Source organism: Mixophyes fleayi, chromosome 1 (assembly GCF_038048845.1).
Source record: "Mixophyes fleayi isolate aMixFle1 chromosome 1, aMixFle1.hap1, whole genome shotgun sequence".
NCBI lineage: Eukaryota > Metazoa > Chordata > Amphibia > Anura > Limnodynastidae > Mixophyes > Mixophyes fleayi.
Genome location: NC_134402.1, coordinates 180,384,775 through 180,410,376, shown reverse-complemented (window position 1 = coordinate 180,410,376; position 25,602 = coordinate 180,384,775). Strand labels below are relative to the sequence as shown.

The 25,602-nt window shown below is 36.3% G+C and overlaps 1 protein-coding gene across 6 annotated transcripts in view; it reads right to left on the bottom strand.

Annotated features, from left to right (window-relative positions):
- PSD3 (pleckstrin and Sec7 domain containing 3) overlaps positions 1–25,602 on the bottom strand; it is a 444,956-nt gene that overhangs the window by 65,436 nt on the left and 353,918 nt on the right. For all 6 annotated transcript variants that reach the window (XM_075204582.1, XM_075204583.1, XM_075204584.1 and 3 more), the window contains one exon: positions 8,931–8,974. In XM_075204582.1, coding sequence (XP_075060683.1) covers positions 8,931–8,974 — 44 coding nt within the window. The remainder of the gene's footprint in view (positions 1–8,930; positions 8,975–25,602) is intronic.

Below are 25,602 nucleotides of genomic sequence, written 5' to 3'. Positions count from 1 at the left end.
ATAAATTGTTTCTATATAATATTTATTTTTTAGAATCATCTGCTCCATTAAAGTGGAGCAAATCTCACAATTTCTACTTATACACACATTTAATAAAAAAAGTAAAATCAATAGAGAACTTTCACAACAAGACACCCTAATATACAGTATACAAAGACACAATAACATACAGTATAGCAAATACTTACAATGTATTTACCCTTACTAAATTGATATTAACAAGATAGCCTAGAAAATTGTTTAAAAAAAAGTATTTGTCTGTGCTACTGAAATGCAGACTTATCTCATATTTTATCGCAAAGCAAATATCACTACTACCTGCCACTCACCAATGTTTACTAAGATGCAGTACCTATTGATAAAGTGTATCTTTGGGATCCAGCAACTTAATATCAGAGAATTAAGCTGGCTATCTTTAGGTGGTCAATATAATTATTTCCCATGAAAGTACTCTATTCTATTATTCTCACACAATCCCTTGCCCAAGGGCTTGAAACAAGATAATATGGATTACTTGTAATGAAGAGGACCAGGGCTTTCATTGAACATTCATTGGCAAGGGTCAGTAAATACGTGTGTAATAAAGTTTAATTAATAAAGGCAAATTTTTAAAAGGTTTTAACTGTCTGCAGACATGCACTTAGAAGGGGGGAAGCAAGCTACACAGAAACCGCCCCTTTGCTTGAACCACCACCCCTGGTAGTAGGAACTGCACATGGGCAGTATGCTTATGCCAGCAAATAATCTTACCCAAGGTCTTCTCTCTCTGCTGCCATTTATCTCTGTCAAGTGAAACAGTACATATACACAACCCTTCAAGTGCGTTTTCACTACCACTGTACCCCCACAAACATTTAAAAAGGGAACTCATCATTGTAAAAAAAAATAAAAAAAACAATTACTTAAACAATGGATTTAAACTTGATACTACCTTGTTTTTTTAGTCAATTCACGGTTTAAAAAATATATATTATTTAATTCTAATCTCATTTAATTATATGGAAAAAATTAAAACGTATGCATATTTAAAAGAAAAAAAGGCAAATGTGTATGTGTATATTTCACTTCTTATTATAGTCCGTTACAAAATGTGTTTAAGATAGAAGTATATTCTTTAATACAAATTTGTTCCATATTTCTGTATTACCTCCGTTCTTGTTGTTTACATGCGTCAAATGACAAGAATCTAGCAGTATGAACAGACATGGATAGTATAACTTACCTAAGAGTTTGATTTATACATATTGGGAACCTTGAGTGAATAAACATTAAATACTAATTTTATTCATAGGCAATTTGTTTTTAAATGCACTTTAGTAGAAAAAAATTCCATTCACTGCCAGCTATAAAACACAAGGGACATTTTTACATGATCTGCTTTTGTAATCAACATAGATAAGTAAAAGCCTTTAAAAAGAAATATTAACTACTGCTAGCTGCAATTTATAATCAATTACATCCTAAGATTAAAACTAATCTACAGCAGCATGACAACACAAATATTTTTAAGAACGCTACAAAGTCTGCATTTTCTATCATAGATTATTACAACAGCAAATATTTTACAAGCACTTAAAGAGGATGAAACAATGGTAAATGAAGGAAAGTTTTAAATCCTGCAAAAAAATATGCTGTCAACTGACTTTATGCTTAGATGCTTAGCAATCAGCCAAAGTATTGAACGATATTATCACTGTCCACTTTGATCACTCACGTGGAGGGCCAAATTGGTCACATACATGTGGGCCCTTATCAAACGGAATCCACCCGTTCCGCAAAAGGGGTTGAGCATACTCTACCAACTTTTGAAAGTTCGATTCCGGGATCCAGTCGGGGATAGTGGGCGTGATGGGGGGCGGGGCTCCAAAATTTGTCTCAAACACAGCGATTCCCGGTGAATCGCAGCAATTTGGACCTAATTTTGCCCACTTCACTAGGAAGTGGGCAGATCCAGGAGACTTCCACACTCTCCCGGGAGTCCGTGAGACTCTTGTGAAATGCGGGAGTCTCCCGGACATTCCAGGAGAGTTGGCAAGTATGGGGTTGAGCAGCCTGATCTCTTAAAGCTATTTTGGGGCTTGTTAGAGCAGACAAAAGATGACCACAAACAGAGCGTATAGTGGTCCTCTCACTACTACTTTTTTTTTACCAACAATTGTTTAGATTATTGTAAGACCTATTTTTGGGCCACAAATGCTGCGTTATTGAGTGACTTGCTTGATGTCCAGCATGTGGGGCAACATTTAAAAAGTATTTCAGGTAAACATAAGAGAATTGACAAATATTGATAGCTTTGTTTTAAAGATTTGTATAAGCATACAAATAGTTACTATAATGAGTGCCTCTACCTAGAATACTTCACTTAATAATAGCATTTGGGCATTATACTGCATACCAACCATTTAAAGAAGTCTTATTAAAATTATTAGAGATCTGGTGAATGCTAGGACAGATATATGAACCCACCAAGTTTTTACAGCGTGACACAGGCTTCTACGAACACTAAACATCCACCAGCAGATAAATCCATTTTCACCTGCTTTGACCAAGAGCGATCATTAGAACAATGAGTTTCAGGAGATTTTTAGTCAATGCTCCCTGGGAGAAAGTGTTCAAATATTCAAATAAACCTTTCCAAAAGGATAAGGGGCTTCTGGAAAATGTCATTTACATGGCAGTTCTGTGAGTCAATGTCCCACCCACAGGGTTTATAAAATAATGACAATGGCGTCTTCTGGTTTATGACTTGCAGGGATATCAGATTCCGAATGCTTTTGGCATTGGCAGTGTCTTATCCTTTAGGCTTACAGGAATCTTTTTCCCTAGAAGCATTGCCTGAAAGCCCCCTCCCGTATTACTACTCAATGTTCTAATGAGGCTATTTGTACTGCTGACCAAAACGACCTGAACTGATGAAGTGGTTTTGGGTTCAGGAGAACAGTGGTAGGCAGTTACTCGGCTTCTTGGTCACTGCTCTGCCAATCGAGATCAAGTATAGTACTCTCAATTCTAGGAGGCACTTGCAAAGTCTACTTTGGTTCTCTGGCTGAAGGACAAATCACAAAAGCCAAGGGTGCTTTGTGCCCAGAGTGGTGACCTAAGAATGGATGAAAATCACAAAGTAGTGATGACCCCACAAGATAACTAAGGCATTGTATATGCCATGCTTTACACTATTGCTACACAGCTTATTTTGCCTTTGCCTTTTGGCTGGAGAATTTGTATATCTGAATCTGTATACATGGTGACATTTAACTTATTCCTCTTTTCTCATGTGTCACTTTTACTTTTTAACTTGCTATGAGGCCCTCCCCAAACTACACGTAAGGCTTCAATTAGTTTGCACACTTCACTTTACAAACCAAATTAAATATCTGGCAATAACTAGAAGCACATAGCCATAACGGCAAACATGAATATTGACGACAAGCTGAAGTTTAATACATTGTACTTTACTGGAATGTTCGGGACGATCACAGATTATTGGGACACATCCTGAACTCCTGTGGGTGAAGGCAAGTCTCCCTGAAGGTTACTCACTGGCCTGCAAAGAGATTGGGGATGTGCTGCAATGCTAATTGTGTCACCAAACTCCTAGCATTCAGTGAGCAGGAGCATGGTGACATAATTTACAGGATTATATGATTTGTTCCGTCCACTACACAATGTAAGTCAGGTCATTAAGCCCCGTCCAAATATTTCTTTAGTACCTTCATCTGGAAAGAAGGTATGAAAAGTATGTAAGTATGATTTACTAGAGTGGTGGGGTTATAAAACTCTTGGAGGCCCCATTCCATGCAGCATGTTAAACATCCCTCCTATCATTAAATCCAGACTGCGTATGGTAAAAGTAAAGCATTATTTTGTAGCTGATTCACTAGAAACCCAAAGGTTAAACATATTGCAAATTTCCAGCATTAGTTCTGAACGATCATCTGGGAACAGTCGCCCACAATCCAGCTATGAATGGCAGTGATTGTATATTATTATTACAGTGAGCTCCTACACAGTGTTTGAGCAGCATATTCACAGAAACAGTGGTTGACTGAAAGCCTCATTCTTCCCTATAAAACAGTAGATATTACCTCTCCACACCACATAAAGAAGTTTCTAATGTTGCCGGAGTGCATGGCAGAACTAATTCACTCTCTCCATTTGACCAGAACACTAAGTGCTATTTCTTAAAGTGAGCATTTGTATCCAAACCAATACAAAAAGTTATCTTAGATTTTCATACTACAGATATAGTAAGTTTAAAAATGACACAACTGTTCAAATATAGACCTTAACATGAGTGTCCTACTCTAATAATACTATCAGTCATGATGATCTATTATACATTTGCAATACTTTTTGTAAATATTGAATACTATTGCTGATTCCTTTGAAAGTGTGTATTGAGTATATATAGAGAAAATATACCCTTAAATCCTTTACTCAGAAGAATCTCGACACATTTGGCCAAAACGGACTCGGCTCTTATCACTCCATATTCAGGTGGAGTAGCAGGATCATACCATGTGTGATCAGTGTAAACTAGACCTATATTATTGCTTGTGCTAACAATGTTAAGTAAAATGTCATCCATCAAGTGGCTAAATTATGACAAAAATGGTGCAACAAAGGGTTGAGACAAATTTAACTCTTAAATTAATTAAGGTGTTGTATATATTTAAAAAAATAATAAGGTGCTGGTTGATTATATAAACATTTAGAGGTACTTGCTATTTTAAATGCATCAGTTTGCTTGCACAGAATGTGGGCATGGTATATCTTGTGCACCTAGGATGTGTATATGACATTCTTAGTTAACACCACCTCCAAGATTAATTTTTAACATCAAGACTTTATGCACAGTAATAAAACACTAGGCTGCTGGGAACATCTTAAAGTTCTTTCTATCGTCACCCCATGTAGCTTATTTAAATATCTTGCAAGCATAATCAAATCTCAATTTGCAATTATACAATTAGCTAGTTAGGAACTACATTTTAACAAGTATTTTTGTTGTTCCCATGTTTAATCTATATCAGAACAATAATTAAAGATGGTAATAAGGCAGCAAAGTCAAATGATGGCTAAGTACCATGTGTTTATTACCAAGCTATTCATATTTGCCCTATGTATAAATGTCTGTCAGGAGCCGTATCTTTTGCACCTGCTAGAGGGCAAGTGTAAATACAATCGATGATGATGACTGTTTCCAGCACAGGCTAGCCGCACCTCATTGGCTGATTACTGACCTCTGGAGCCAATAGGCGCTTTATTCATTTGTCGTGCATATATTATAGGATGTCAATACAGTAACACACCTTACACATAATTTTCTCAGTGTTTTTAATTCATAGGTACATTAAGGTGAATGTAAAGTAATTTAAACCACGGCATTATCTGAAATGTTTTGCCACAGTTGATGTGCCACACAAAGTGTTCAGATTCACATAACTTTACATTGCTTTAATTATTCGAGTAACAGGACTTGATAGTGGTTGAACATATAAGTGAAGTACTAAAGTATCAGGCCCTACAGTAAATGAGTAGTATTAAAGGGGATGAATACCCTGACCAACACACGATTTTCTGGGACTCCACAGTGGTGTGGCCTACCTGTCCAAAAAAGGTGTCACAGGATTGGATGCAGGGGCTGGATGGGCTGGGCGACAGGGGGGCATGTGCCCCCCGGGCCAGTACCATAGTGGGCTACCTTGGAATGGGTCACTGGGCTTCCTGAATTTTTTTGCCTTCAAAAATGTTCCTAGTAGGCTACTGAGCTGAGTCTCGCAGCCCCTGGGTTATAATTTGCCAGTCAGCCCCTAAATGGATGTGACCTGATAACGTAACGCTCATATACAATAATGTGACGCCCTCTTCAAACAGGTATGCCCGGTACCAAAGTAGTCTCTGAACTGACAGAAAAGCACAGTCAATTTAATCTCTAACTTGGCTAATAAATGTTTCTTAACAGGCCTGATTTAACAAGTGTATGGATTAAATGTATATTAGAGCATGTACTAATTGCAGAACCTTAAACATAAATGAACAAGTCAATAACAATCGTATATTTGGTAGTATACAGAATAAATTCCCCAAACTGCAGAGAATCCCTGGAAATTGTTTTCAAATAGTATTCAGTGGCATTAATATTCTAGAGATGTCCAGATTACACTATAATATTACAATTTATATTTATGTTGTTATTTGTTATGACAATAAATATGCTATAGTTTTATGTTACTCCTTCTTAGAGGTTATGAGTTGAATATAAAAAATCTCCTCTTGTTCGTGAGAAACTTTTTTGGATCTCTAGACCATGGCCACCCCATTGGTAGCATCACATAATACAACAGATGTAGGAGCATGTCCACTGATACTAGACCATGCTCGCAAAGCTGTTGTATTATGAGAGGATAGTGACACAAAAAAGAATAAAAGTATGGCTTTAGGGGGTGGTAAAGTGTTTGTGTGAAATAAATAGAAACAATGGCATTCTAAATTACTAATACGAAGGGAAAAGAAAAAATATAGGTCAGAGTACTATTAACATCAAGTTTCTGTGACAGAAACACTTATCAGCCTATGATAACCCAGAATGTTGTTAGAACACTTACTATATAATCCTGAGCACCGGCTTGTTTTATTTTAAGCAAATGAATAGCAGTCAACACATACTAGGTAAAACAATGTCAGCTAGAATCAATAAAAATTGTATTCCAAGAAAAAGATATTTAAACATTATATTATCAGGTCTTTGTAATTGTTTTAGAACATTTAATAAGGTGGCAATAGTAGTATTTGCCCTGTGTCCACCAATTACAAAAACCTATTGATACTGAAGATTCACGGTAAAAAGAAATAACGGCACTGACAGGAAGATGGACACTTTATTTAGTCATCAACCAGCAGAGCAAACAAATTGTGTGACCAACTTAAGTTGAAATGTTGGTATTCTCTCTGTCATTCTGCCCAGCAAAACAAAAAAAAAATCAAACTATAAGCGATATAGACATTTTCTTATAAAACTGTGTCTTAAGGTCACTTGTCGACTCTCATTTAAACTTTGCACATTACTTGTGTTAAGTAATCCTAAGGTCTATAGGTATACGTAAAAAAAATATAAAATTCAGGGTTGTGACCTATACAGCACAGAGACTTAGGAAGGGGTCATGGCCTTGCAATGTAGTGCCTCAATAAGTTCCTGAAAAACACACTCCTGGTTCCCAAATCCATTCCTCAAGCCCCTCTTAACATTTCAGGTTATGATGATATCCATGTTTGTGCACAGATGGCTAAATCAAAATGATTGAGGCACTTATTAAATTACTTATAGTGAAGCATAGAAATCCTCAAAACCTGGACCGTTAGCAGGGCTTAGGGAAAGGAATTAGGAAACACTGCCATACAAAGTTTCCAGAAAATGTGCTCCTTTGTCCAGTCAACTTTTATACAGGCACTGCATCTGAACCTAAGAGGAGGTTCAGTTCCTTTTTGACACTAGACTAAAACAAGGTGCTTGATCTAGCAGCATAGAGGTGTGCTCCATGTCCTCTTTCTACTAACTTAGTTACATTTTTGTTTGTGTCTTTTTTCAAGGAAGGTTTCCATAATTTTTTTCACCACTTTGGAAAATTCCCCAATAACACTTATTCTCTTCACTGGAGTTGCAGTGTATTAAGTCACATATTTGACTACAACTCATGAAAATGCATTAATCTGAACCCTGGAACCAACAAATTTTACATTTAAAACCAACAATCTTTAAGTACATAATTGCTGCAAATAATCGCTTACAGTACTACGACAATTAAGTAAAAAACAGGAATCTAACTTTCCAATTTATTGTGCTAGATGTCATAGCTCATTTAAGAGATAATGTGAATCCGACAGATTACATTTTGGTATTGTATTTTTCAAGGAGTGGAAGCCCTAGAATTAATAGAGCTAAAGGCTTGTCTATAAAACAAGCTCAGTGCTCCAGGAGGTTCCAAATCAGAGTTAAAACCACAGCCTATAGCTAAGTTCACATATATGCTGCTTAAAAGTGTTAAGCAATTGAAAATAAAGTTACAGCAATTAATAAATATAATATCAGTACAGTTAAAAGTGCACAAGAGCTGTGAAAGATTTTAGATTGTAACTGATATACGGTTAATTAGGTTGATGGAAATTCATATCTAACAAGTTCAACCTTTCATCCTAATAATCTATTGTTAGTTGACCCAGAAGAAGACAAAAAAAACAATGAACCATAGTGAAATTTACCTTAAGATGGATACAATTTCCTGCTTTACTTCATAAAAGCAGTTGCATCACTATTTACAGCAACACAGAATCATATATGTTAATGAATAAGCAAAGCCCTGTATTTTTCGGGGGTGCTAGGAAGACATGTAATACTTTATTGAAACTATCTAAAGGATCCCTCAATACCAGTTCCTCTGGTAGTGCAGTTATTTAGCTTTTCCACTTTAAAAGGAAAAACATTTTAAAGAAAATCTTCTGTCAAAACTCTGCTAGGCGAACAAATTACCCGTAGTGAAAATTAGTGTAATTTAGATACCATTTAGTTGCAAAGAGAAAATGCATCTTCATGCTTTGAATAAAGTAACAAGAAAATCACGAGACATTATGTCAATGCTTATTTTTGGATCCTAACTATAGCTAGTCTTACTGGTCAGCAGAACCATTATGCTTCTGCATCTGTGAGCACTATGACAATGTTAGTAGCAACCAACCACCTGTAGATAACTCAATGTCTGCAAGACCAGTAGTGAGCTGCAAACCAATCTGACATGTTTACAAGTTTCTGTATTCTGTGATTGATCAGGATTGAAAAAAACAGGTTTCCCAGCACCCTCATAATGGTTATCAGTGCAAAGAAGACATGGACATAATCTTACTTTTAATTTAAAATAGGCATAAATTACACTTACGATGCCCACTCCAGCTTCTCATTCTTGATAGAGTTGTAAAGAGCCTATAAAAAATAGAGAAAACAGCATTAAACCTATATTATCTGATTTTAAAATATTACGATTTTTCTCTTTATCAGTACAATTGATATAGAAGACCAAGTAATAATTGCTCTTAGAACTGATTCTCATGTCTGTTTGACAGTGGATGATATTGCGATGTTCCTATCAACGTCTGCAGTGATTCTCATTAGCTGGGATCTAACTGACTAGACCTAGTATGTGTAAAGGTCCTGTCGGCCTGTCACAGTGGGACTACACATATACCAATTTCCTACATCTGAATAAGTACTTGCTTTAATCTCAAAGTATTTTCATAACATAATTTATGAACAGCTACTACTGAACGGTTTATTTATATTTCAATTAATTATGCAATCAAACAGGAAATCTAATGACCGGTTTTTTTCTCTCCAGAAACAGCCTGCAACTCTGAATGTTATAGAAAATATCACGCTTGAAAAATGACAAGTGCCAACATTAAAAAGTGAGATGACCAGAAATGTAATTAACATTGGTGAAAAGATAGACGTGTCACTGGCCATTAGATTTGGACTTTGAAATGCTCATGTACTGGTTACTTTACAGAGACAGAGACATTCATTATGAAAGGTATGTACATTTAGAAGAATGATAAATAAAATATTTCTATAATATTACATATTATATGCAAATAACACCTTATTGACTTTTCTTGGAATGTAATTCAACACACTGAAACACCGTGTCAATACTGTCCTGCAATGGATTATAACAAATTCTAAATATATTATGTCAGCAGAGAAAATAATTTATCTTAATAGGTAGAGTACTAGCTAAGGAAACATGTAGAATCAAGAGAGGAATTCACATTTATAACAGTTCACTGGAATTTAATGATGTGTTTTATCCTACTGTTTTATTGAGGGGGAAATTCAAAGCCAGAAAATTTATAGATTTAAAAAAATTATATCAAAGCTCCCAAGAAACATCCATCAGAAGGTCAATTTATTTTTAATAGCTTGTCATTAGCACAGAGAAATACAAGCTGATTTACCAAGAATAGGAAAAAACTTATTAATTAACCCAGAGGGTTATTCGTCTAGCAAATTATTGCAATATTTTATCAAGCAATGACAAAATATGACACTAATTAAGAGAAAAAAATACACTGGCTAATTAAATGATGAACAAGGTAGCACCAAAATACATACAGAACCTAAGGTCTAACAATGCCTACAGAGTATACAGTATATTTGTGGTATTTTAGAAGTGTAAGTAACAAAACTCTGTATTTTACAGCTGTAACTCTTTCTAAGCAGTTGTACTTGGCAACATATACTTAATTACAAATGGAGAATCACTTGACTTCATGACTTAATGAATATAAATATTACAGTTGACCTGTTGGCCAGTTGACCTGTAGCCATCACACATAGTGGAAACAGCCTATTACAGGCAAAGCCAATATTTATTTCAGTTCAGTCTATCAATTCACTAGGCATAAATACACAGAAAATTATCACTAATTCCTAATGATTAGCTGTAATGAATTGTGGCTGAGAACACAAATGGCTGCCTTCACAGTGGGCATCTAACAGCTACATTGTAAGCCATCCTGAGCACCTCATTTTATGAATTCACATCCAGAGGTGGAACATGGCCTCATGCTAAATTTGGAGGAGGACCTGACAATTTTGGTCCACACTTTCAGAAGTCACCAATCTGCTCTTCTGAGCATGTGCTGGCCCTGTGCATGTTCTGCGCGTCTGACCCAGCGTGGGTGTTGGCGCATACACAATGAAACCCCATAAGAACAGAGGAGGTCCTCAGTCGGTGCCAGGCTTTGCTGGGCTTACCTCCAGGACCCGTATTGGCCACATTGCCTGCAGTCAGGTAGCTTTGTCACTGTCCACATCCATTGGAGTACATCCTGTTTATAGACAGTGGCCTATGACATTTCTGTACATAATATATAGTGCACCAGCAGGTGATTTCCTCTAGATTGGTAGCAACTTGTGTATTACAAGGAATAATATACCCCTTTACAGTAAATTATTACTAATATAGCTTATGTGATCCATGATGACTTCTAATATACCTGTCATTTACACTAGGGTACATTATTAATATATTATTAATAGTCCTTTGCTCTAGTCCTTGCTGGCCATAAACATAACAGATGTTAATTATATCTTGTATGTAATACATCCTATAGTGCTTTTACAGTGCCAGCTTCATTACTGTAATTATTTATTTAATAAATTATATATTCCTGATATAACTTATCCTAAGACACTGGCAGAAAATAATTTTGAGGTACAGAAATGTGTTTTGAATTGTTAATAATGTGCAAACATATTATGCATTGTTGTGCACTGAAGGGATCATGACTGGAAAAAAAAAAATCAGTCCAAACGAGCTTACAATCAAGGACACAGAAGATAGGAGAATACGAATTGTAGCTACTGATGGGTAAAGTATTAAAGGCTATGGTAAGGCTTAGCTGCTGTTTGAAAAATGATGGAGAAGAAAAAAAGATATATAGGCTTATTTGAAGAAATTAGTCTTCTGAGACCATTTAAAGATGTTGAAGGTTGTGGAGCATCTGAAAGGGAGGGGTAGACAGTAATATAAATTGGTAGCTGCGAAGGAAAATATTATAGGCGGGCCTGGAAGAGTATTTATGGGGACGAGATTAGAAATATAGGTAGGATGGCAGCTATGGGAGGACTTGTACGGAAGGCTCAGCACTTTTTTTAAAAATTTTATTGCCCCAATGAAGGAGCAGCAGATGAGTCTGGATTTGAAGCGTCGATGAACATTAACTCTTTCAAGCAGCGAAACACAGGTGCCCCCAGTACAATAGATATTAATATAGTGTTTATTTTATTTTTTAATTCCATTTACTATGCATAAGTAAATACATGCTGTTTATCCGGCAGTGAGGACACCCTTAGGAACCACGCACGAGGACATATTTTGTGTCACTGTACTTTCAATGCAGCTGTCTGAGCTACCTACACAGTGTACAAGCTTAATATTCCTAAATATCGGTTCACTGGAGTTAGTGGTACCTTAGCAATGTCACAAATTCCCACTGAAAAGATAGACTGTAACTGATAGGACTATTATTGAAGGAGGTTGTCTCCACTGTGTGTAGGCGATAGATATAATTGGAAAAAAGAATCCACAAAAACAAACAACATTTATAACTTTAAAGAAATGTATATTTATACTGCATGGCACGAAATCTGAAGCCTCAACATAGAGTACAGGGAAGGTATTGATTAGAATATTCCTGCTTGAAATGACTCATACTGAAATCTACATGCTCCAATCACTGTGGAACTGCACTTTTTATCTTAGTATTTTGAATAATTACATTTTCCATAACATCACAGATATATTTGAAAAATTCTTAAAAGAGTTATTCCCGATACAGTTATAAGTGCTATCCCAACGCACTAATCATTCCCCACACTATATATATTCTTGCTACGGTCTTCCATCACTCATGTTTACAGCTGAAAGACAAACCCACACATAGCCCTGTAACATTTATTATGGCATCTGTCAAAACCCTTCTTATAACCGCTATTTAACATGACTACGTATGTATATGTGCTGCATGTACTAGTCATCAACTGATTTCATTGGTCTTCTGTCTAATAAACAATGGCTAGGAAGGTATTCTTGCAGCTGTGGCAGAAGAAATCAATGCCTCTTTATTTTATAATTCATAGAGGAGCAATTTGTCTTAAATGATGTTAAAGATGTTCTTGACACTGGGAAAATCAATATATTTTGCCTTATATGAAAAGTTTCAGCTAGAAAACAAACATTAGTAAAATGCAAGAGACACAACGGTTACACATATTAAAACGCCATGCATGGCTCTATGTAGTGTAAAACAGTGTCATTGTTTGTAATACTAAATGTGCAGGGTACCATTTTGTCTTTTATAATAATGCCATAAGGAGATGTGTTCTATTGATCACCATGCTTGAGAAATTATGTGTAGAAATCTGCAGAGATATGTACCAGATATTTACGTCTGTCAGTAGCTGTATCACTTGGGAATACGCACACAGCAAGCCGCTTCTGATTGGCTGACTGGCCTCTACAGCTGATAGTGCTTTCTTTATTGATCATGTCTATGTTATATGATTTTGTGGGAGTATATTAGAATTAATTTTTGCTACTTTTATTCATACACAAGAAGGAAGATTATACTTGCTGTATTATATATGTTTTATTTTATTTAAATCAAACTTAACAGTGAACATGTTCTTCCCTATCAAAAGCAATGTTAATAAAACTTTTCTTGTGCTTTAAACTGGTAGCGAGTACATGTCTGATTTAAGCCTGGGGTAAACCTGGCGCATATGGGGCTAGTGCAGAACTGGATGCATCTTGAGATATGTCCAACTCTGTATATGTGCAAAATGTTTACGTGCATCTTTTTTTTTTTACACATATGAATCTGACTCAGATTTAGCCCCAGTGTGTAATGAGTCTTTCAATTGGCATGGATTTACAGTATTAGCAAATAAACCCATAACAAAATGCATTACAAAATTCATTGATCAGGATGGAACAGCACTAAAGATGTTCTTAAATTAAAATCCAATTTAATTAATGGATGATTTTGGTATACACTACAATAACGGTCATCGTCTGCAAACATGTCATTATATCCTTCCTGTGGGTATTTGCAAAGTCTAGATTCAATGGGATTAATAAAGGCCAAATAGGCTCATGGCAATTAAACGCATCAAATGCGTAACATGATTTGGTACATTTATGAGCAACTAGTCTCCTTATGATGATGAAAATGAGAACTTGTGGTTAGCAGTATAGACACTGCAATTATTTCCCTTTATCTATCTCATGCAAACTTCATGATGTGCCCGATACTCTGTTCATTACTAAGCTTGACTCCTGCTCCTTAGATTTCTGCTTTCGCACAGATCTAGTCTCATTAATTTGAAAGTAAAAGCCACTGTCAGAAAATTTTGCTTCAATATTTAAGATAAGATAGTCACATAAAAAAACACTAGGGGCCTGATTCATTAAGGAACTTAAATGAAGAAGTTTCTTATTTAAGTCTCCTGGACAAAACCATTTTACAATACCAGGGGTGAAAATTAGTTTTCTGTTTTGCACATAAGTTAAATACTGACTGTTTTTTCATGTAGCACACAAATATCATCTTTAAATTTCAGTGTACAAATAAGCTATCAAGTATTTGTGTGCTACATGAAAAAGCAGTCAGTATTTAACTTATGTGCAAAACAGAAAAATAATTCTGAGAGCTGTGACCCTGTGTCTGTGTAGCAGACAGAATATGTCTGGCAGCCAATTTTGCTTGCCAACCAGAGAGCTTTTGAAAATGAGATAACGATTTGTAGGAGGACAGTTAAGAAATTGATGGATGCTTAAAATGTACTTAACATGCTATTAAATGAAAAACAAAAAAACATCTATGTGGAATTGTATATTGCATATAGCAAAATCTTATTTCTGGCATTTGTGATTTTTAGTCTGGTGGGCAATGGAAAGCCTCAATACAACCATTACTGAAAGCAAGCAATTACCCCTTCACAAAACATCTTGCCATGTAGCCAGCATCAAAAAATGTTATGAAAAAGGAAAGCAATGATACACTAGGGAAAACCAACTTTAGATCTCAGAGGTATAGCACTGTCTTATTATTAATTACCGGCATTGTGTTCCTTAAAATTACAACAAATAATTAGAATAACATATGTGTCTACTTTTAATTTGACCCTCCCTCCATTTTTTTAAAGTAGGCAATGTGTATAATAATGATAAACAACTACATATAGCTAAAAATCAAATGAGACAGTCATGAAAGCACACTTAATATATTGGTTAAACATTAAACAACTACTAAGATATTTATTTAAATGTTTGCCAAACTTAAATCTTATTATTGTATATCAATCACTTACACACAGTAGAATCAGCTATTTTGTGCACTTGAATCAATATTCAACTTCTTGATTCACTAGACACTAGTGACATCACTGACAAGTGCTTTATAGGTCATTGATGGCCCCAGTTCATAATTAATAGGCTACATTTCCCTCAATAGTGCTACAGCCCACAAAATGGCCTGTATTGTGTGACGGGTATACTTAACCATTACTAGCTTCTATATAGAGGAGCATTTTATTTCATACTCATTACTACACACTATTCCTGAACACCAAATAGAGCTTTACATGACATCTGGCATGTGCATGACAGAGTGATTTCCATAAAGGACCAGACACCTTGTTGTGTTGTTGGTGATATTAATCACCACATTGAAATCATGCATATTTTGGTGGGATACAATTCCGTTCTATGTTATCATTAAGATCAGACTATATGACTGACACCCTTTTTAAGAAAAAAAAAAAAGGATTTATTAAAAAAGGTCATCCATGCATGGCAATAGCTTTGATAAAGAAAATATCTGCAGTGCACAAGACAATGTTAAAAATCTATACACAACAAGTCAGCAATGGCAGATAGTGTCGAGAGCTACAAATCAATAGGCAACTACACAACTAGCTAATATTTTTTCACATGCTGCCAAATCCTTAAAGGCAATTTCTAAAAAGCACATGATTCCACAGAAGAGGAGCTCGTTTTAAATGAAATTGTAATTGCTTGTTGAGTGAAAATGGCTAAAAAACAGTGTGAACTAAATCAGAAAACAATGAAGAGAGAGGTGAATTTGTGAAGGTCAGAAGACAGCAGCTCTCATAATTATCCCATAAATTTTACAACAACATCCCGTGTGCTTTATCAGAGCCACCTCTGTACCTGTGCCGTAAATCACAGTGCCATTTATGTGGGTTAGATTTATCTCTTCAGCAGCGGTAAAGCTGGCAACTTATTGGTTGTGCACTATACTGCAGTCATCTCCAGGGCATGAATGTAACATCTTTTGACTATAATGAAAATGCCCTTTATGTGGATCATGTGGCCCAGATAAAAAAATGTATTATTCCAACAGAAAGAAGAGCTGTTCTAGTGAACAATGCTGAAATATATGTGACTGCACTACTGGCAATTTATCTAAAATATAACATTCCAGTTTCAGGTAATTCTTGGTAGGTTAAAGAAAATGTCAATATATTGAGCATGACGCTAGCTAAATGAGTCTTCCTGATAGCTATGTCGATAGCATGAAAAGACAGTTGTTTTACTGCCATGGTGTTAGCATGCTATTTGCCCTAAGTATTTTGTTAATGCCAAGGTTAATAAGTACCGTTACTCCAGAGCAGCTTAAAAAAAATCATTCCTAAAAGCAATTGTGGTTTTTTTTTACGGATTGGAAAAAATTAATATTACAACCTATTGGTGTACTTGCTCTGAGGTTTTTCTTCTTAATTTGAAAGGCTTGTTTGTCATACTGTTATTGTAAATGTAATGCCTGTGAATGTTTCAGCACCACTGAAAATCACATTAACCTACAATTTGTCAAAAGCAAAGCAACAAATCGATCAGGTAGGAGTGATACTGCTTTTGTGTTTAATAGGAATTTCTTTAGAAAGAATATTTTTTTTTTAGTGGTAGACCACAATCTAATATTTATAATGATGCTTTCCCACAGGGAAAAAAAAGCCGTAATATTGCTATGCTTAATTTATGCAGCAACAACAGGTCCAATGTTTATGGAACGGAACAATCTAATATTATCTCGGTAAGGGATGTGTGTTTGTTATTTCAGATTTTGGAATAGATTTCAATAACAAAATTAAATGCTTAATAATGTAATGCTGTTGAAGATTTGTAGAAATATATTTAGTATGGTATGAGGCAAAGTGATATGAAAATCATATATAATTACAAGACATTTGTGATTATAACACTTTTGAAATGTGTCTTTGAAAAGATTGAACATTATATGTATTTACCAGCCATAGTTACCTATTAGACACAATCCAGGAACAACCACTACTCTAGCATTTGAGACAGTCCCAATTTCCAGTTTCCAAGTATCCCTGGACCTTATAGTATTAAAACTTGTTTCTGATTATAATATGCTATAATATAGTAGCAAATTACAGTAATTGCTATACTATAAAGTGTTATGCTAGTATAACATATTATAGTCAGTTATAGCTGTCAGGGGTGCCAAAACTCTCAAACCATACTATCAAACAATAGTAAAATGGATATGGTCACGACCCTGAGGGAGTGCATAGCGGTTCTGAGATGCGCTAGGCCATCCCAAGCCCATGGCCAAACACCCTTGAGATGCCTCTCGTGCGAGCAGCACCCGATCACCATTGTGAGCGGGACATATGTCCCAACTTCCATGAGTTGGGACAAATGTGCCAACCACAGAAGAGCAGGACAGCCTCCCCAAATCAGGACTGTCCCCCCGAAATTGGGACAGTTGGGAGGTATGCGAAAGAATAAGCATAAAAACTTACATTGTAAGAATCCAAGAATAGATTTCAGGTATTTAATTAGTAAATGTTTGCTAGTGAAAAACTTGGTTCCACCAAACACATCAAGCAAAATGAAAAAGATTAAATTCTTAAAATAGCAATGGGACAATCTTGCGTGAACCCTAGTAAGGCCAGGAGCTGCATAGCTGAATGAATGAAAAATTAACAAGTGAAAAATGAAAATAAGTTATCAAACTTCTGAATTAAGTTTTAACTCACAAGAGATTCATAGTCTACTCTAGTTCTGAGTAATGTAAAATATGTCCTTCCCCTTACCCCTTCTGCCTTCAAATGACATACAGAGAGCTGTGAGCATTGGTGTAACTGTATTTTGCAACCTCCAGAGAGAAAATGAGATAATGATTTGTAGAAGGACAACTAAGAAAAAGTGACTCAAATGCAAACTTAAAATATATTTTAAAAAAAAACAAAAAAAAAACGTAAAATTCATATTAAAAAAAACTAAGAAGTTAAAGTGACCTCATATGTTACCAATATGTTAAACCAGCATACCTGACTTAAAAATATGCTGAGTTTAATCCGATTTGCCTTGGACAAAGCAGCATGTTGATAAATACCCATATAAATAATGAAGAGCTTATTTCCTTTATAATCCAAAATGGAAAAATTGCATCTGTCTTTGCAGCACTAGGTCAGAACTGATTGAATCATTATACTCTAGTTTTTTCCACTCATACGGTTTCTTTTGCATTACAAGGACAAGTAAATATTGTCATTTATCATAGTTCCATCAGTATTAAATAAATGTCTCCATCTGTCTCAGTTGATATCCCCACAACTATAATACACACTAATATATTTATACATACACAGACATTTTAAATATATAAATAAATTGGTTAAACAGGGATAGGTAATTTATACCACCCACGCAATTGTATTTTCAGGGTATTGTTCCCTGTATTTACTCTCCATTATCTAACCCAGTGTTTCTCAAACCCAGTCCTCAGGACCCCTAACTGCATGGTTTCCAGGTGACAAGGGAAATAATTATACCACCTGTGGATCTGTTACAATGTGTCAGTCAGTAAGGAATACTCCTGTGCTAAAAGCAAGGATATGGAAAACATGCACTGTTAGGGTTCCTGAGGACCAGGTTTAAGAAACACTGGTCTAAAGGGTATTTTTCCCTGAATTTACACCAATTGGTATTACTGTTCTTGGTGCTCTGTGAACTCTGGAAGAGAATTTGGAATAATAAATATTTACTTTTGAACGTACTTGTACACTGGTGGTTCCTCCCATGGGAACCCCATTCTGCTGCACAATGAACAGCAATAACAATTTCCCATTCCTTGTCTCTTGCTGGCCACTTTCCCTCTTAGATTGTGAGGAACCTAATGTCTCTTTTCCCTTTATATACAGTTTTATGGACTATGCTAGCTCTATATATGTACAGGACCTTAGAATGTGTAAAAGAGGGAGCCAACCGTGGAAACAGGTCACTAATTCAGCCAGTGCCGCCACTGAAAGAGCTGAATTTAGTCTACAAATTAAATGATACTATAGAAAAGAGCAGTGGAAAATAGAAAGTATTGAAACGTGTTTCCATACCTTTTACAGTTTCAAAACAAAGTTTTTAAAGACTGATATGCCTATTAAATTCTACAGTAGCAGTGCCGGCAGATGGTCAGCATAATGACATATGTATGCTTAGTGTCAGAATTTCCGCCAATACCAATAAAAACAGTAAATTGAGTTTTTGATGAGGCGTCTCACTGGAAGCACCTGAAAAATGATTCTTTTCAGCATAAAATGCATGAAAAGCTTGAGTTAACCACTAAAGCTAAAATACATTAAAACTCAAATACAGGTAGATAGAATATAACAGAACTTGAAATATAGGGCCGGCCTGTTCTCACTGGAGTCTGTAGAACCACTTATGCCATACCCCAAGCACTAGCCATATCTTTTTAACAAACACAGAATACTGTATATTGACATTACCATGCAAAATGGATCCCCTCTTTAGATAGAGAACTCATTATGGCCAGCCAGGATGATGACAGCATTTTCAAGTAGGTAAGTGCCAGGGGCTGGCTGGGCTGGGTGCCACATGCCACCTGGGCGGGTCCCATAATGGGCTACTTTGGGCTGGGTCACTGAGCCAACTTCATTTTTTTTCCCTTTAAAGTGTTCTTAATATGCTGCTGAATCGATTCTTGCTGCCAGGGCTAAAATTTGCCAGCCCTCCCCTGGTAAGTAGCGCATACCAACAACTTTTTATTTCATTTTCAAAACCAGAACCACAACATCATTTGATTTGTTACTATGGATTACACCAAATGTTTTACACTCCTGTTCTATCAAGATCCCCATTCATAGAATTACTCTCTGCTCCAAACATCTCTACTACAAGTAGACAAAAATTCAGACATAAGAGGCTTTAAACACATAGGGCATAAAATAAAGGAGAAAAGTATTACAGTAACAACTAAACTAACCCAAGTGCATTTGGTTGCCTTCAGAAGTCACATAATTCATAAACTGTAGTCTATCTATGCTCTATTAAAGTGTTTCAATTTATTTAAAAATAAATACAGCTGTCCAATGGTTAGTCCTTTTCCAAACAAGAGCAGACCAATTAATATTCCATGTAAAGACTATTTTCTCAGAAAAGCAAGAAATCATGAGGAGAACATAAGAAACTTTGAAACATGTTTTACATTCTCAGAGCACTGTCACAAAAAATGACATTACAGGCCGCATGAGGCCCGTGAGCTGCTTCTATGCTCTAAATGTTGCAAATGTACACAGCTAACATTCCGGCAGGAATAGTGGATTGCTGCAGTAATTCAAACAGCTGAAGAGGCAGAGTGCAGCGGGAAAGGTCGCTCTCGCTAACTAACCATGACAATGTATTCATCCTCAGAAGTACAACCTAAACTTGGCACAATCTGCCTGTTCACCACTGCTTCAGGATTCTCTTTTGTAACATTTTCATCTTTATTGTTGGTTCCTGTTGTGAGCTAAAAGCCACACGCCTACAGAGTCCTGCTCTTGTCAATCTTTATGTTGTTTTCATTAATAGACCATTCTTGGTTTTTTTTTAATAAATATGTTAGATCTGTTGTCTATGTTACATAAAAACAAGCATGGGATGCTAGAAGTAGAGTAACTACTGCCACTGTTATTTTCAAATCTTCTTACATCACAGAAATAGTGCAGTATTCTGGCACCGAGCTTGGAGGGTGAACCCAACACAACATGGTGATTAACTCTTCCCTTATTGACCTCTTTTGTAGTTTTTCTTCAGTGGTCACCCAACAGAGAAGAGAATCACAGGAAACTGAACCCCATTTTAATATGTACATGTTAGGTGATGTAGTTAAAAAGGAATAGAAAGTAGTTTAATAGATTTGTTGTTATTTCAGAGCCATAAATATTTTTACTTTGTTTTCCTTACATTGGTATTCTATTGCCAAAACTAACTGTTTACCACTCGCTTCAATATATTTTGAAACATTTAAACTCAAAGTAATACTATTGTAAGTAAAATATTTTGATATTTAGTCAAATAATTCAGTGGAGCCATATCAATGATCTCCTTTATGTGTGCTGTATAGGTCAGGTTTTATTATACTGCAGCTGTATGCCATTGCTGCTGCAAATGTATTTTGTTTCCTCGTAGAAATATTGCAATCGCTGGCAGTGCATCAGAGCTGCAGAGATGTGCCACATTCTGGCACCAAGCTAACAACATTCACTGCCTTTCTGATTCCGGCCAGACGGGTACTATTCTGTAACAGAATTGTGCTCAAAGGCTGTTCCAGTTTACCATTTAAAGCCAAATAATAATTTTGTCAAAATGATATTAGAAATGAACGCTACTTCATGTTGCATTTATTTCTTTGTCAGGCAGACAGCTTCAACAGGCTTGTTAATAAAATTAACCTGGACTCAACTAATTAACTGATGTAAAAGGCATGCTTGATATCGACTAATTAACTGAGCAGAAGCCAGACAAAATGCCTCCCTTATGAAATGGGTCATATTGGCATGTCTGTTGAACATAGCTCAAAGCATTTCACAGGTTTGCAGACCACAGTTTCCATCTGGCTCTCCTAACTCACTGATACACTGTATTATATCATTATGGTAACAATTATAGTGGAAAGTATCACTATAATGTGTAATGAAATAGAACACATTACAGTGTAGCAGGGAGGGTCGAGACCTACATGGAAAATTGTCATTAAAGATCCACCAAACAGTTCCCATGCAGTCTAGGCACACAGGTGAGTGTTGAGCAATGCATGCCCACCACTAGAACAATAAATCTGAAAAGGGGTATGTATAAACCAAACACAAACCATTATTACAAGTAATAACATGTGAGAGTGTGTACATTACTGTCTTGTGTGCTTTTATATTACTTCTGCACACACTGTATGAAGATGGCAACCAGAGAACACCACTAACAGATGTTTAGCGTTGTGTTAGTAATATGGAGGAGTATGCGGGGAGTTCATCAGTCTCATTACAGAAGGTTAAATACATACTATACAGAAATGTACAAGAAATATGAGTTCATCTAAAAACAAATACGTTTTCCTATTTGTCAGATGTGATGCAAAGTTGGTAACAAAATGAGAGTAAACTACTGTAAAGAAAAAAAAGAGCAGAGAAAAAAAATGAGCTTTTCCGCCTATATGCAGAGCCATACACATCTTGGGATGCGTTCGCCTCCGCATCAGCAGCATATGCACCTGCTTAACCGCAAGTCATCATCAGCGAGTAGTGTTATAGGGCAAGTGCTAAAGATACGACTCCTATGAGGTGCATGAGCTGTATTTGCGTAAACATACTTTTACTGCACTTGGTCAATGTTGGGACACCCCATCCCTCCCGTATCCCTCCTCTGCAGATGCAGGCAGGCGTAAGTGCCAGAATCAATGATAGGCATAAGCCTACTTTCTCTACATAAATACAGTGACATCTCCATATCGTTAAGGGCATTGCCTTGTGCTTAATTCTGATACAACTTTGCAAACCTATGCATTACTGCGATGTTCTCTTTGGAGATAAGGGTCCTTCTCCTGGCTATCCTTCCTCTGAAGGCCATACTTGTTCAGTCTTTTATATGATGAAAGATTTATGAACTTTAACATTACCCATGCTGACAGATGCCTGTAGATACCTGGATGCAGCCTTTGTTGTATTTGCAGTTTCTAACAGCATCATATGGTCTGATCTTTGGGTGAAGTTGCTGACTAGACCACTTATGGAAGATTGGAAGCTGTCTTCAATATTTTCCAATTGTAAATAATCTTACTCATTGTAAAATAATGGGACTTCAAAATGTTTGGAAATGTCCTTATGGCAATTTACAGACAATCCCAGGAACAATTGCATCTCTGAGATGATGGCAGATGTCTTTTGTCCTTTGTATGGATATAATACAAACCTGAATGCTCCAGAAAAAACTGCCAAACGTTCTGCTTATATATAGTTGTGGTAACACATTCAAATAACGAAGTGCTCTTGATTAACAGTTCCTGGCCAAAGTTACCTTTTTTATTGATATGAAAGCAGTAAGGGTGTACTTACTTTTTCACACATGAGTTTCCCCCTGTTTGCTTAATTTGTGCTGAATAAATAATGACAAAACAAAACCTGTTATGTTATTAAAATTGTAGGAATTGGTGAGGACTAGATGATTGTTAATTATATCCTGATATGTAAAAACACAGATTTGAAAGTGGGCATACTTTAATTTTCAAATGACAATAAGTAATGTGGTCTTTCAACTATTTAAACTGGTGATTTATTTTTTTAAGGGGGAAACTAATTATTTGCATCCATTCCAGCAAATGTATATAAAGATGACATTGTAGTTGTGAGTGCAATGTACAGGCAGCTAGAGAGCACAAGCTTATAATTATTTTCGGATTGGGTTCACATTTTATACCATCATTGACAACTTTTAAAGGCTCCCTACAGAAGCTCCCAGTAAAGAGCTTCAGGGAGTTAGTGCAGAGAAGGTGTGATGGCGCAATCACATCACCATGGCTCCACCCCCTGTCACGCATTGCTGCAACAATCTAAGTGGGCGTGGATAGGATCCGGGAGCCATGGCGAACTCTCAGAAATTCGAGAGTCTTCTGGACATTCTCAGAGAGTAGGCAAGTATGTTTTGTATTAGCTTTGTGAGTACACTCTTTCATTAAGGAAGTTATAGTTATGTGTACCAAAAGAGACCGCTCCAGTGGTAATACTATTCCAATGTTTGCAACTAAAATACATATATGCACTGGTGTCATTACATGCGCACACACACACACACACACACGAGCATAATATTGCGATTACAATGTTATGTATAAATGTGCTATTATTTTACACAACAAATGTTAAATAGAATATACTGATCAGTACTACATTCCTTGTTACACTGTAACGTAAATAAGATAAGCTTTAAAAAAATAAATAAACTATAAACACTGCTAAGCAACAGGGGAGGATTTCCTGATTTTCACTGAAGCTATACGTTGTGCACACTGCAATGAAACAACATATCTTCAAGGTCACGATTGTACAGCACCAGTATTAATGGGACCCTTGCCTAGAAGCAGCATAAGGATTAATCACAGATGGATTTTACCTGGCCGAATAATAGTGCCAGTGTAGGTGGATTCCATGCTAGTAAGAATTATTGCTGTCTTTCTAGAGATGCAAAGCAAATTATACTTCTACTCTCCTACAATAGATCTAACATATTTTAACCACTGGAAAAGTGGTGAACAATGTTAATGTTAAAGTTATACATTGGAATTTAAAGTAAGTTTGTATGTGACATTTGAAAAATAAGGTTGAGACCTCTACATAATACAAAGGTCTATAGTGACATCTTATGGCAAATGGTTTTGAATGCACCTGCTATATTCAGTGCAAACATAAATCAACAGTTTTCAACCTGAATAAAATCCTGTTTCATCCTCAACCCAAATACTGAAAATACATTAAAAACCCCATGTATGAGGCATCTATTCTTAAATGTAAAAATTAAAAATGTCTAAATGTTATAAATACTACATACCAGCCCATAGCCTTGCCGATAAGGTAGATCTGTGTTGACAGCAAAGAAAATGATTTCATGATAGAAATGCTTTGCTCTGATTGCTTTTTTTTTTTTTTAAGAATAATATAAAAGCATATAAAGTGCTATTGTGTACATTGTTGCTAATAGGATAATTTATTTACTGATTAAAGTCAATGGTTGGGGGTTGTGTGCTGAACTTTCACATTAATATGGAAGCCACTTGCATGTGAATTTTTAATAGTCTGTAATTTATATGTTTCCGTGAATGCTCTTGCAAAATTAGTGCCACGTGTTAAGTGGCCCGCTAGTTGCTCATGATTTCACAAGAAACACTAAAACATACCAACAAAAACTGTTATAGTACACACATTTTCTTATCAACATTATCAGCATTAATGATACTACGGCAGTGATTGGAAACCCGACTTTCTTCAAGAGCCGCACATTACCCTTAATTTCAAGAATTAGAGAAAAACCCCAAAATGACTTCTGAACCCCATCACTCATTCCAAACTGTCCCCACATGTCCTTCATTTCCTCCAAAATTCCACCACGTCACAAAATGCCTCCACAAGCAGTCAAACCACCACTTGCCATAAAATGCTTCCCACATGCTCCCAGATCCCACATGTACTCCAATACCCACCACATGCCACGCAGACTTCACCACATGTCCCCCACATGCCATGCAGACCTCCCCACATGTCCCCCACCTGCTACCCTCCAAACGTCTCACCCAGGCTTACCAAAATCCCCCCAAACACACACATAACCACTCACTAGCTAATCAAGTGACTGTTAGTCAAAATACTTGTAGTGTAGGGCCCGCAGCCATAGGAAGGACGGAGAGTACTTGGTACAGAATGCACTGCACTCCCCTCCCCTCCCCTAAGATTGGACGTGCTGTGCTACATCCTTGCAGTGTGCAGATGAGGCCCTGTGGCGCGGAAGCAGCTCTGACATATTGTCTGCTTCCTTATAAAGCAGAACACAAGACAGAAATTTGGAGCACAAAGCTGGGGCCACAGGTGAAGTCTTGTCTGGCTGCCTGCAGCCTACCTGTTACCTACTGCTGTACAATGAGTTACAAATACATATAAGACACATCACAATC